Source organism: Musa acuminata, chromosome BXJ1-4 (genome assembly GCF_036884655.1).
Source record: "Musa acuminata AAA Group cultivar baxijiao chromosome BXJ1-4, Cavendish_Baxijiao_AAA, whole genome shotgun sequence".
In the NCBI taxonomy this organism is placed as follows: domain Eukaryota; kingdom Viridiplantae; phylum Streptophyta; class Magnoliopsida; order Zingiberales; family Musaceae; genus Musa; species Musa acuminata.
In genome coordinates, this window is record NC_088330.1 from 9,196,735 (window position 1) to 9,209,474 (window position 12,740).

A 12,740-nucleotide genomic window follows, 5' to 3' on the forward strand; every position below is an offset into this window, starting at 1 on the left:
ATATTGAACAAAACAAATATAAATATAGCAGATATGACATCAACACCATGCTCTCATTGCTAATTTCTTGGTAAGTGACATGGATCCTTTACCACTATTTAGATATCTTTGAAGACTGATTTGACACCAATGTTATGGAGATTGAAGTCTCTAGTATCAACTAGATAATTTTGAATCACTGCTAACAATGGATTCTACTATTCGTATTTTCTTACTTGATAATGCTATGGAAGCAAGATAAATTAACCAGGGAAAACAGTATAAATTTAATTATCTCAAACCCACATTCTGTGCAAAACGAGGATCAAACATTCTCTTGCACTCTTCATGTCAAAAATTCAAGTTCATGAGAACCCTTTAATTTGATGTAGATAGAGAAAATGCTAATCAACTTAGATCATATAATGGCTAATATGGCAGATTAATCATCTGATCTAGCAACGACGTGCCATACTAAATGACCTTTGAGCTCAGATCACTAATAATATTATCTCAACTTGATTGTACGTAGAACAGTCAAATTTAGTCCGGTAGAACTGAGTGTGAAGAAGGTTCAAAATTTGTTCATTTCATAGAAACAGAGATTTGTTCATATCATAGAAGCACGAACAAAAGCAAAAAAACATATACATCCCAACAAAGGATATCATAACCTGCAGGCTATACTTTGTCCAACCAGATCTAACACATAACGAAGTCAGCATCCTTTTCATTCAAGACACATGAAAAAGTCAAAAAAGAAATTTTTTTCTTGTGGCGTAAACCAATTGCCCAAAGCAAATCAACCATCCCCTACGAAAAAAGATCGAATCGCTACTGCTTTCTTTGTGCATAATCAGATTAAGAAATCGCATCTTTCGTTGAAGAAACCATTCACCCCAGTCAAATAAACCATACGCTAACAAGATAAAGAAAAAAGCATCGAGATCATCCGGCGACGAAGAAGCCGAATAGAGAACCCGGACACAGATTACGTACTATGATGGGACGAAAACTAGCATTGCTTGCGGAGGAATCCGCATCAGTGTTGGGGGTTTCCGGTTCCCGGATCTAGGGTTCCGTCAAGAGCTGCCTAAAGCCGTCGACGAGATTCCTGAACGGCCGTCCCTCTTCTCGAGTTTCTTCTCTACCGGACGAAGGAACCGATAAAAAGAAAAATTAAAGCTAAGCAGTACTTTTATTCTGTACTCATGAGCGTTACCGTTCTCACCATCACTTGCCGGTCCCGCGGGACCCACTTTTCTCTGCAATCATCAGTCGGGTGTTTTCGTGGGTAAGTTTCCGAACCGGAGTAAAGGATGATAATGTTCGAAAGGCTAAGGAAGCAGAAATAATTGAGCATCTAGTGACACGTGAAATTTCGACCAAACAATAGACCCGTAGAGAAAGTGGCGCGTCCATACCTCTACGGGCCCCACGTATAAGTGAGTTGTCATTGTGGGTAAACGTTGTTTGGGTGTCGATAGACACAAAAGAATATTTAGCTCGGCTAAAAGGTGGCCCCGACCGTCGGCTTATGGGTTGCCTCACACGCAGATCTCCCCAAGGTGGTGGGGGCCACCACGTAGTACGATCACTAATTGGCTATCATGCTCGTATTTTTTCCCTTTTTTTCATTTATATATATATATATATATATATAGCTTAATTTATTGGCGCTAATTTCTTATTTTTATTTTTATTTTTTACAGTAGAAAAGAAGTAACTGAAACCAGTATTACAAATTTACAAGCTCGTTATAACAGTAATATCATCATCATCATACATCAGTTGGCTTAGCAATTGTCGCATATTCATCATTATTTTGAGAATTTAGATAAGGTTATTCCTATATGATTTCTTTTGTTCTTCCATGATTTGGATTATGATCTTTATTGTCAAATGATAATAAGTATTATCATAGTATATGGATATAATTCTTCTTAATTGCTAAAATTGCTCTTGAAATGTATAATAAATAACAAATTTTCTAATAAATTTGTGTACTTGTAAATAATCTCAACAAGTGCCTCCAAAATTGCTATTGGAGTGTGTTGTTTGGTATAGGATGTATGAAGTAATCTCTGCTTTAGAATCAGATGATGTTAATTTGCATCTATAGATCAAACAGTGGGAGATCTGACACTGTACATTAGTTACTTGTTGCTGGCTTTGAGTGCTCAGAAAACTACAAAGAGCTTATTTAAGATATATTATCTCCATCTCATACTTGCATACACTATTGTCCAACCTGCCAACTAGGGTTTCCGATATCAGGCAGCACACCAACATATATCATCACTTCAATGCATGCATGCATATTTCCATACGTGTCACACATGCGGTAATTTCCATACGTGTCACGTATGTGGTGACACACCTATACGTGACACACCTATACTTTGTGCTTTGAACACTTCGGATCAAGCAACGCCTGACACGGATCTGTGTGTGTCACGTCACCACATACGTGACACACATGCAGTAATTTCCATACGTGTCACGTTTGAAATATCTCCGGTTATAGGTTCTCCCTCGGGAGACGGTGGTCTTCAGATGTTTGGCTCCCTCATTTTTGAAGGTTGAGAAAGTAGGTAGGGGTGATCGGAGATCCCTTCTCTCCACCCGAGGAGAGGTGAAGATGATATCATCTTTCCTTCTTGGGTGGAGTGAAGGGAGCTTCGAACACGTGCACTCTCCCTATATCCTCACGATTCCTCATATATTTGTTCTAACAATTTTGGGCAACGGACCTATGGTAGTCATTGGCTGCACCGCTATGGTTCTAGTATGAATGAACATACTGACTCGTGGTATGCTGTTATGTACCATGGTACCAGAAGGGAGAAGAAAAGAAGTATAGAAGGAAGAGGAGGAGAGGAGGCAAAGAAGAAGAAGGGAGAAGGTGGCAGAAAAAACAGAGGAGTAGAGGAGGTGGTGGAGGAGGAGCCAACGGCGGCCAAGGAAAATGAGGAGATGTTAACCAAGGAAGATGAGGAGGAGACCACAACCAAGCAAGATGAAGAGGCTGCAGCCAAGGAAGATGAGGAGGTGCTCATGGCAGATAAGGTTGATGAGAGGAATACCACCAACACAGAAAACAAAGAAAACAGGCTTACTGCCTGGTCCAAACTCATTACCAGGACTGTGGGCCTGGAACAAGTGATAAGCACCATACCGCATGTGGACCACCGAAAATTAGGGAGTGTGCATTGTTGATTTATGCCTGGACAGATAAATATGACAATACATCCGGTCCGAACAAAATTGCATTACTTGGTATATGTCATTGTGTTATTTCTTCGCTTAAAGCAAGTATCTTCTTCTCCATTTTGATCAAAACTTAAATAAAGGATGAAATGACAAATTTTGTGTCCTAGAAAAAAAACCAATATGATATGACAACAATAAGTCATAATGCAAAAACTATTTGACTATTAGAAGTTGGATATATGGGTCTTATTCTGCCATTGAACTCAGTTGGGGGCAATATCGCTAGTCAAACTAAGAACAACAAAACATTTTATGGTTTTTAATAAAGTATACATAAGTATTCCTCTATCTTTGCTCATTATACTAATCAATCGTTAATTCATCTCATCCAAGCAATGCATCTATAATTTCTCTTCGAATATGATTCATCATCTTGAGTTAATTTTCGTCAATTTATCCTTGATTGGACCTACACCTAAATGTTCACAGATGTAAAATTTTCTACTCTTTTTCTATTAACTCCACACATCTAAACATTCTTATTTTTGCATTTGTAGATATAATCTCCTAAGATCTAACTTGAACCATGTAGCACAAATCCTGTTCCACCAATTACCTTTATCGAGGGTAGTATATCTAGTCAAACTAAGACATCAAATCATTTTTCATGGTTTTTAATAAAGTTTTCTTAGCTATTTCTACCTCTCACAAACTCACAACACTAATCATAATTATTTCACCTCCTCTAACTGTGTCTGTCCGTCTGCACCATTTTAAATATTTTTTCATCAATGTATCCCCAATTGAACCTATAATTAATTGTTTATAAATGTAAATGTTTATTATTCTATTCTAGTATTTTCACAACCATCTCAACATCCTCATCTTCCCATCACTAATTTTTGTACATGCAATTTACCAACTGCCCAACATTCCGAACCATAAATTACAGCTGCCTATGCACATTCAAATATCATAGAAGACAACAGACATGTGGCATGACACAACATTAACTTACCTCGTTCTCCATTCAAAATATCAACCAAAATAACACAGACAACAGAAAATATAACCAAAGATATGATGGAAAGTCCTTTTATGTTCTCCTAGTGTCACTTGAAGTCCTAAAATGCAGACTAACTTCTTATAGAAACCAAAAACTACTTCATGTCATAGTAGAAGCGCTTAGTGACTATGAGTAAGCAAATCAATTTATATTTTTTCATCAATGTATCCCCAATTGAACCTATAATTAATTGTTTATAAATGTAAATGTTTATTATTCTATTCTAGTATTTTCACAACCATCTCAACATCCTCATCTTCCCATCACTAATTTTTGTACATGCAATTTACCAACTGCCCAACATTCCGAACCATAAATTACAGCTGCCTATGCACATTCAAATATCATAGAAGACAACAGACATGTGGCATGACACAACATTAACTTACCTCGTTCTCCATTCAAAATATCAACCAAAATAACACAGACAACAGAAAATATAACCAAAGATATGATGGAAAGTCCTTTTATGTTCTCCTAGTGTCACTTGAAGTCCTAAAATGCAGACTAACTTCTTATAGAAACCAAAAACTACTTCATGTCATAGTAGAAGCGCTTAGTGACTATGAGTAAGCAAATCAATTTATATTTTTTCATCAATATATCCCCAATTGAACCTATAATTAATTGTTTATAAATGTAAATGTTTATTATTCTATTCTAGTATTTTCACAACCATCTCAACATCCTCATCTTCCCATCACTAATTTTTGTACATGCAATTTACCAACTGCCCAACATTCCGAACCATAAATTACAGCTGCCTATGCACATTCAAATATCATAGAAGACAACAGACATGTGGCATGACACAACATTAACTTACCTCGTTCTCCATTCAAAATATCAACCAAAATAACACAGACAACAGAAAATATAACCAAAGATATGATGGAAAGTCCTTTTATGTTCTCCTAGTGTCACTTGAAGTCCTAAAATGCAGACTAACTTCTTATAGAAACCAAAAACTACTTCATGTCATAGTAGAAGCGCTTAGTGACTATGAGTAAGCAAATCAATTTAGGCACGATAGGGAAGAATGAGAAGATACAATGAGGCATTTGCAAAAAGGGTAAAAAATGACATCCATAGCACCAAGAGATTCCTATTACCGTGATATTAGATGACAACTAAAGAAAGAAAGCCCACAAAAGGAAAGGAAAGAGATGCTCACATTCTGAGAATTGGCATCACTCCCTTCACTTGAACTCTCACTTCCACTTTCACCACTACAAAAAATCAGTTCTTTTAGAAAAGGGATGACATATATTTTGCAAACAGTGTCGTCCTAAATGTAGTAAATAAAATGATGACAATCAAACCTATTTTTGATATACCTCTGAGAGAAGGCTCCATTGGCTGGTTGCCCTGATAATTTACCTGGCTCGCTGTTGTTCTTCCCTGTAATCATATTTAAACTACCTAAACTTCCTTTGGATCTTTTCAGGGGACTTCTTTCCTTACCTACAGATGACTTACCATCAATGTCCACTCCAGGAGCAGTTCCCTAGAGATATAATACATCATAATCAGTTTGATTATTCAAATATATAATAAGGTTTGTTTGGAAGGCTTCGGCCGCGCGCAAGCTATGAAGTGGAGCTCAGTGTTCTGCAGGTATATTGGTTGGCATGTATCCATTGACGTACAAGCCAAAGACATTGCCAAGTTTGTGTTAACACGCTCAACATAGCATATGAAACAGACAATACCATGGTACACTGGTACATGGCAACCGGTAAAAATCGTTGAACAAACAAGTCCATTGGTGCTTCAGTAACAAGTTTTTAGGTAAAAAATAAAAGGGTTTGTTTGACTTTCCACTTAGGAATCTCATGAGCAGCATTATTGTGTCTCATAGTAAAGTTAACAAAATAAGAAGAGAGAAAATATCCAACCAATATCAATCGAATTCAAAATTTTAACACTTGCAAAGGTAGTCGGATGAGGACAATAGTCCAGTACTGTGTGTTTTATCACCATGTCTCAGCAACATAAGAAAGAGCACCAACCCTACTTGCACATGGCAATAGTACATTATCAGTTCTCTCCATACTCGATTTGTTACCAGATAATATTGAACAAAACAAATATAAATATAGCAGATATGACATCAACACCATGCTCTCATTGCTAATTTCTTGGTAAGTGACATGGATCCTTTACCACTATTTAGATATCTTTGAAGACTGATTTGACACCAATGTTATGGAGATTGAAGTCTCTAGTATCAACTAGATAATTTTGAATCACTGCTAACAATGGATTCTACTATTCGTATTTTCTTACTTGATAATGCTATGGAAGCAAGATAAATTAACCAGGGAAAACAGTATAAATTTAATTATCTCAAACCCACATTCTGTGCAAAACGAGGATCAAACATTCTCTTGCACTCTTCATGTCAAAAATTCAAGTTCATGAGAACCCTTTAATTTGATGTAGATAGAGAAAATGCTAATCAACTTAGATCATATAATGGCTAATATGGCAGATTAATCATCTGATCTAGCAACGACGTGCCATACTAAATGACCTTTGAGCTCAGATCACTAATAATATTATCTCAACTTGATTGTACGTAGAACAGTCAAATTTAGTCCGGTAGAACTGAGTGTGAAGAAGGTTCAAAATTTGTTCATTTCATAGAAACAGAGATTTGTTCATATCATAGAAGCACGAACAAAAGCAAAAAAACATATACATCCCAACAAAGGATATCATAACCTGCAGGCTATACTTTGTCCAACCAGATCTAACACATAACGAAGTCAGCATCCTTTTCATTCAAGACACATGAAAAAGTCAAAAAAGAAATTTTTTTCTTGTGGCGTAAACCAATTGCCCAAAGCAAATCAACCATCCCCTACGAAAAAAGATCGAATCGCTACTGCTTTCTTTGTGCATAATCAGATTAAGAAATCGCATCTTTCGTTGAAGAAACCATTCACCCCAGTCAAATAAACCATACGCTAACAAGATAAAGAAAAAAGCATCGAGATCATCCGGCGACGAAGAAGCCGAATAGAGAACCCGGACACAGATTACGTACTATGATGGGACGAAAACTAGCATTGCTTGCGGAGGAATCCGCATCAGTGTTGGGGGTTTCCGGTTCCCGGATCTAGGGTTCCGTCAAGAGCTGCCTAAAGCCGTCGACGAGATTCCTGAACGGCCGTCCCTCTTCTCGAGTTTCTTCTCTACCGGACGAAGGAACCGATAAAAAGAAAAATTAAAGCTAAGCAGTACTTTTATTCTGTACTCATGAGCGTTACCGTTCTCACCATCACTTGCCGGTCCCGCGGGACCCACTTTTCTCTGCAATCATCAGTCGGGTGTTTTCGTGGGTAAGTTTCCGAACCGGAGTAAAGGATGATAATGTTCGAAAGGCTAAGGAAGCAGAAATAATTGAGCATCTAGTGACACGTGAAATTTCGACCAAACAATAGACCCGTAGAGAAAGTGGCGCGTCCATACCTCTACGGGCCCCACGTATAAGTGAGTTGTCATTGTGGGTAAACGTTGTTTGGGTGTCGATAGACACAAAAGAATATTTAGCTCGGCTAAAAGGTGGCCCCGACCGTCGGCTTATGGGTTGCCTCACACGCAGATCTCCCCAAGGTGGTGGGGGCCACCACGTAGTACGATCACTAATTGGCTATCATGCTCGTATTTTTTCCCTTTTTTTCATTTATATATATATATATATATAGCTTAATTTATTGGCGCTAATTTCTTATTTTTATTTTTATTTTTTACAGTAGAAAAGAAGTAACTGAAACCAGTATTACAAATTTACAAGCTCGTTATAACAGTAATATCATCATCATCATACATCAGTTGGCTTAGCAATTGTCGCATATTCATCATTATTTTGAGAATTTAGATAAGGTTATTCCTATATGATTTCTTTTGTTCTTCCATGATTTGGATTATGATCTTTATTGTCAAATGATAATAAGTATTATCATAGTATATGGATATAATTCTTCTTAATTGCTAAAATTGCTCTTGAAATGTATAATAAATAACAAATTTTCTAATAAATTTGTGTACTTGTAAATAATCTCAACAAGTGCCTCCAAAATTGCTATTGGAGTGTGTTGTTTGGTATAGGATGTATGAAGTAATCTCTGCTTTAGAATCAGATGATGTTAATTTGCATCTATAGATCAAACAGTGGGAGATCTGACACTGTACATTAGTTACTTGTTGCTGGCTTTGAGTGCTCAGAAAACTACAAAGAGCTTATTTAAGATATATTATCTCCATCTCATACTTGCATACACTATTGTCCAACCTGCCAACTAGGGTTTCCGATATCAGGCAGCACACCAACATATATCATCACTTCAATGCATGCATGCATGCATGCATATTTCAAGAGATTTCTTAGCCGTCTCGTGCGGAGACACCGCCAGTGTGGTGGTGGCGAACGAGAAGCCTCCGAGAGGCTCCCAGATGTCGCCGGAAAGGGGCTCCTGCGCGCTTAGCTTGTTCGTCCTGCGACCGAACAAGCTCGGGATGATGGATGGCATGATCAGAGGCTCTTATGGATAGCCGTCGGTGAGCTTTCCGGGGCTGCTTGTTCCATTTATAGAGCAAGAAAGCTTCACTCGTGTCAGACAAGGAGAATCGAATCTCACCTTTGATCGCTTAAACTTGAACGGGATCTTATTCCTTTACAGCTTCCTACTGAGATTGCATCAAGAACTAAAGATTGATATTTCTCGAGAAGCGTCTGCTTACCACTGTGGATCAAGAAGCTACCTTTTTAGCTCAAAGTAGTGCTTGAGAACAAAGCTTAGTATATTCATGTTCTTTGAGGATAAGGGATGTTGTTCTGATCAGGGGATGCAATCTCTAGTGGAAGGAATACCTTTTTTGATCGATACATGTGAAGGAAAAGCACAAGCCACCGAAGAATTCTGTACCTCTTTGCATCAATGCTCAGTAGATATGCTACCATTCTTTGCATTTCTTTCTCAATGAGGTCTATGAATGTGAGAATAATGGAAGCTAATTATCTTCGACTTTAGTTTGTTCCATCTGCCATTTACTGACACCTGAAAGTGACTTCATGCATATCTGTAAGTCGGTATTATATGAAGCTTTCAATTAAAATCCATCTAACCACAGTAAGCTTTTGTGTCGATTCACATGCATACCTCCTTACGTTCATCTTCAACTGCTTCCCTGCTGTCATGTCACTGAATTCATCAGTATCTCATATTCAGTATTTGCCGGATAGCTCCAATGGACGTACCCATTTGTTGTAAACTAATTATTGTTGGAGAAAAGCATGTGTTAGATTTTTACCATCCCTTCTCAACTCCTCAAACAACTCTTTTGGACCAACAAAGATGACTTAGGCGATGGAAATTACCTTGCAGGGGCATATTATAAGTATAAGCCGAAGGCTTAGATTGAAGGGGGAGTACAGATGGCAAGCATCGATAACACTTGCATCTCCTTCCCTTCCAAGAAACCGTGCAGGATGGTTGTCAACTACAACCTATCCATGCCCTTGACACGTCCTGGTAATAACCAGCAGGCCCCATAGAGGGTCCCATGCTGCTCCCTTTATGATTGCCAGGTGAGATCCGGTAGACAACCTCCGGAGATGGGAATAGGACCGACACCTGATGGCGGAACCCAACGGAGACACTACGGGAGAAGTGGGTTAGGATCCTGTCCAATTATAGTATCGGGAAAGGGAGCTTCCTAGCGAATATATATAGAGGGTTTCGGCTGGGCCCACTTCAGCGGAGCGGTTCCGTTGTGGGAGTCGCTGGACGAATTTAAGTCGCGGTTGGAGAGGATCCGCCCGCCCAATGGACGACGTTTTCTACTACGCCACCGGCGGTGACTGCGTCTCCGGCAGCAGCCCGCCACCCCCGGCGGCGCCGCCAGTGCCGCACGGTACAGAGCTAGCCTGCATCGACCGCGCCGTTCCCGAAATATTCTCCTTCGTCCTTTGTTTCCTCGTCATCGCCTCGCTCGTCAACTTCGCCTTTGTCTCGCCCTCCGACGACGAGGAGGAGGAGGAGCGGCGGGCGAAGAAGGTTGTGACCGGGGGGCTCGACCCGGCCGTGCTGGCGTCGTTCCCGGTGGTGACGTGCCCCGAAGCGAGGGGCGCCGGGGAGGGGATGGTGGGGCGGGAATGCGCCGTGTGCCTGACCGAGTTCGGCGTCGGCGACGCTCTCCGGGTGCTGCCGCCGTGCCGCCACGGGTTCCACCCGGTTTGCATCGACCCCTGTCTCGCCGGCCACGCCACCTGCCCGCTGTGCCGGTCCGACTTGGCGGCCGGCCACGTCATTGTCAACGGAGTAGAGGCGTAATGGCTGCGACGGTGGAATGCTTTCTCATGCAGGTCAACGCCTGGTGTCGCGTTGACCTGATGTTGGCATTAAATGAACTTTGAGCCCTAAACACATTCGAATGCATAAATTTTTTTTGTCTTTTTTATACTTTTCCTTTACTTCTTTTTTATTCATGAATTATTTATATTCTACTGTTCTTTTTGGCTTTTTCCGTTGTTTTTTTGACACGGTGACTCCTGTGATAAATAGATCTAAAGGATAAAAACAAAGTCATGATTTAGCAATAATGCCTTGTCAGTTTTTATCTTTCACAAATATTTTCTACTACATCATGATCATTTTTCCCTTATCTTTACGTACTTTTTTTTTCCTTTTGTGGGGGTGTTTCTTTACATAATTATTTGTTGTGTAGTATTACAAAATGGTAAAGTCAATCTATACACTCATCTAAAGCTGCAAACAATCATCAAAAAGACTTTGGAAACTTGAGATCGAGTGTTTTGCAATCCCTATTATTTGGTGTTGGCACTCAAACCTGAATTAAATCCGAGTAGATGTCTAGTTAGGTAAATCACACAGGGCTAATCAAATTGTACTCGTAAAAATTACACAGAAAATAATGTTGATGTGGCAAGGAAATTAGTAGACAACAGAGAGGAGACTGGGCTTGGAGGAATGAGTGAGGAAAGAAGATCCTATCGAGCTTCACTCTTAGCTGACTTGAGTTGAGAGGTGTGTAAGAAAAAGAAGTACCACTTACGGTTCTAAGGAGTCATCAAATTGGCTTCAGTCTGTTGAAATATATCACACTAGATATTACTGATCAAAATACTTAAATTAAAATTAATATAATATACTAATCAGATCCTTATAAGTCAAATTTAGTCTTTACTCACTTTCGATATAGGACTAATTAGGGTGTCAGAAAACACTAGAGATATGGTCAAGAGCAAAAGGTAGTTGCTAAGTAAAGACCAACCTTCACCTGGGAATACTAGGGTTAGTCAGAAGGCAATATGACAGGTTAAGGTAGTTCCAAAGATCGAAAAAATTTTGTATGAAAACTAGTGTGGGGGAAGACTTCCTACATATCTAAATGGTTCTCTAGATTTGGTCCCTCTGCTATGCTCTCATGTTCTGTTTATCAGAACTATAGTGACTCAGCTAAACCACTTCCTCCCTGAGTGTTGCTTTGCTCTTTGAGTTCTGAAATTTGGAACAAAACAAACTAAGTTCAATTTTGATTGCTTTGCCTGTTGGAAGAGAAAACAGTTCCTTGTTGTTATTATCTGCTCCTTATGGATTCTTTAGAACCATTGAAATAAATGACTGCCATTTTTGCAACTGCAAGGCTAAGATGATGACTTTAGTAGCTGTGGACATGATTGATGTTCACACACTTAGGAAGATGGGAAACAATGGATGCAGCAGGAACTATTGTTAACTATGATTTTTCCAGTGATACTCATCAACTTTTTAGGTGTGAGATATATTATTATAAGAGATAAAAGAGCAAAGACTAATTAATTACTGCAGGCTACTTCTCCAAGAAGTTTAGCTGGGTGTTGCAAGCCGAAAGCATTGCAGTCTCGGAGGCCCTTCTTTTTGCTTGCAGTAAGGGCCTCAAGAACATTTGAGTGCGATCGGATTGTCTCTAGGCAGTAACAGGGATGCTTATTCTCTACTTGGTCTTATATATGTGTGAGAGTTTAACTTGTACTTTGGTTTGGTGACACACCCAGTTATCAAGATTTTACACCTTATGAGTATTTTGTACTCTTTTATTTAAGATTTAATATAAAATTTTATAAAAACAGAAAGAACTAAAAACTATGACACCTTCTAGAAAAACCTAGAAAGAATTTTTTTTTAGGAAAATCACCCAAATCATTAATATGAAATCTCGGTATCGATATTTAATATTATATGTATTTAAGAGTAATTTATCAAAAAAAAAACTTTTAGTATTAGGCCTCTACATAGCACTCTCCTAATTAGTTTTTACCAAAGGATACATTATTTAAAAAAAAAAAATGTTAATACCCTTAAACTATGTTGTTCTAAGCTACAGATCGGTGGGTCGATTTAATCAAATATGATTATCACGATTACAGTCAAATCAAACTTTGTTGAATTTATGAATTAGTGTAACTCAAATA

The 12,740-nt window shown here is 38.8% G+C and overlaps 2 protein-coding genes across 37 annotated transcripts in view; one reads left to right on the forward strand and one right to left on the reverse strand.

The window, feature by feature from the left end:
• LOC135646027 (bZIP transcription factor 1-D-like) overlaps positions 1 to 9,047 on the reverse strand; it is a 71,077-nt gene extending 62,030 nt beyond the window's left edge. For 9 of the 36 annotated variants that reach the window (XR_010498951.1, XR_010498959.1, XR_010498965.1 and 6 more), the window contains exons 1-3: positions 7,311 to 8,835; positions 5,596 to 5,765; positions 5,433 to 5,487 (exon numbers count right to left, since the gene is read on the reverse strand). Coding sequence is in view for 19 of the 36 variants with exons in the window: in XM_065165093.1 (XP_065021165.1) it covers positions 5,433 to 5,487; positions 5,596 to 5,669 (129 nt within the window). In the remaining 17 variants the exon portion in view is untranslated. Of the gene's footprint in view, positions 1 to 978; positions 4,110 to 5,432; positions 5,766 to 7,310 lie in introns of those variants that run through there. The other 27 variants (XM_065165155.1, XM_065165116.1, XM_065165120.1 and 24 more) reach the window with 15 other exon arrangements.
• A 1,045-nt stretch (positions 9,048 to 10,092) lies between these two features.
• Positions 10,093 to 10,599, forward strand: LOC135672061 (RING-H2 finger protein ATL39-like). The gene has a single exon (XM_065180514.1). The coding sequence runs from the start codon at positions 10,093 to 10,095 to the stop codon at positions 10,597 to 10,599; it is 507 nt and encodes a 168-aa protein (XP_065036586.1).
• The last annotated feature ends 2,141 nt before the right edge of the window (positions 10,600 to 12,740 follow it).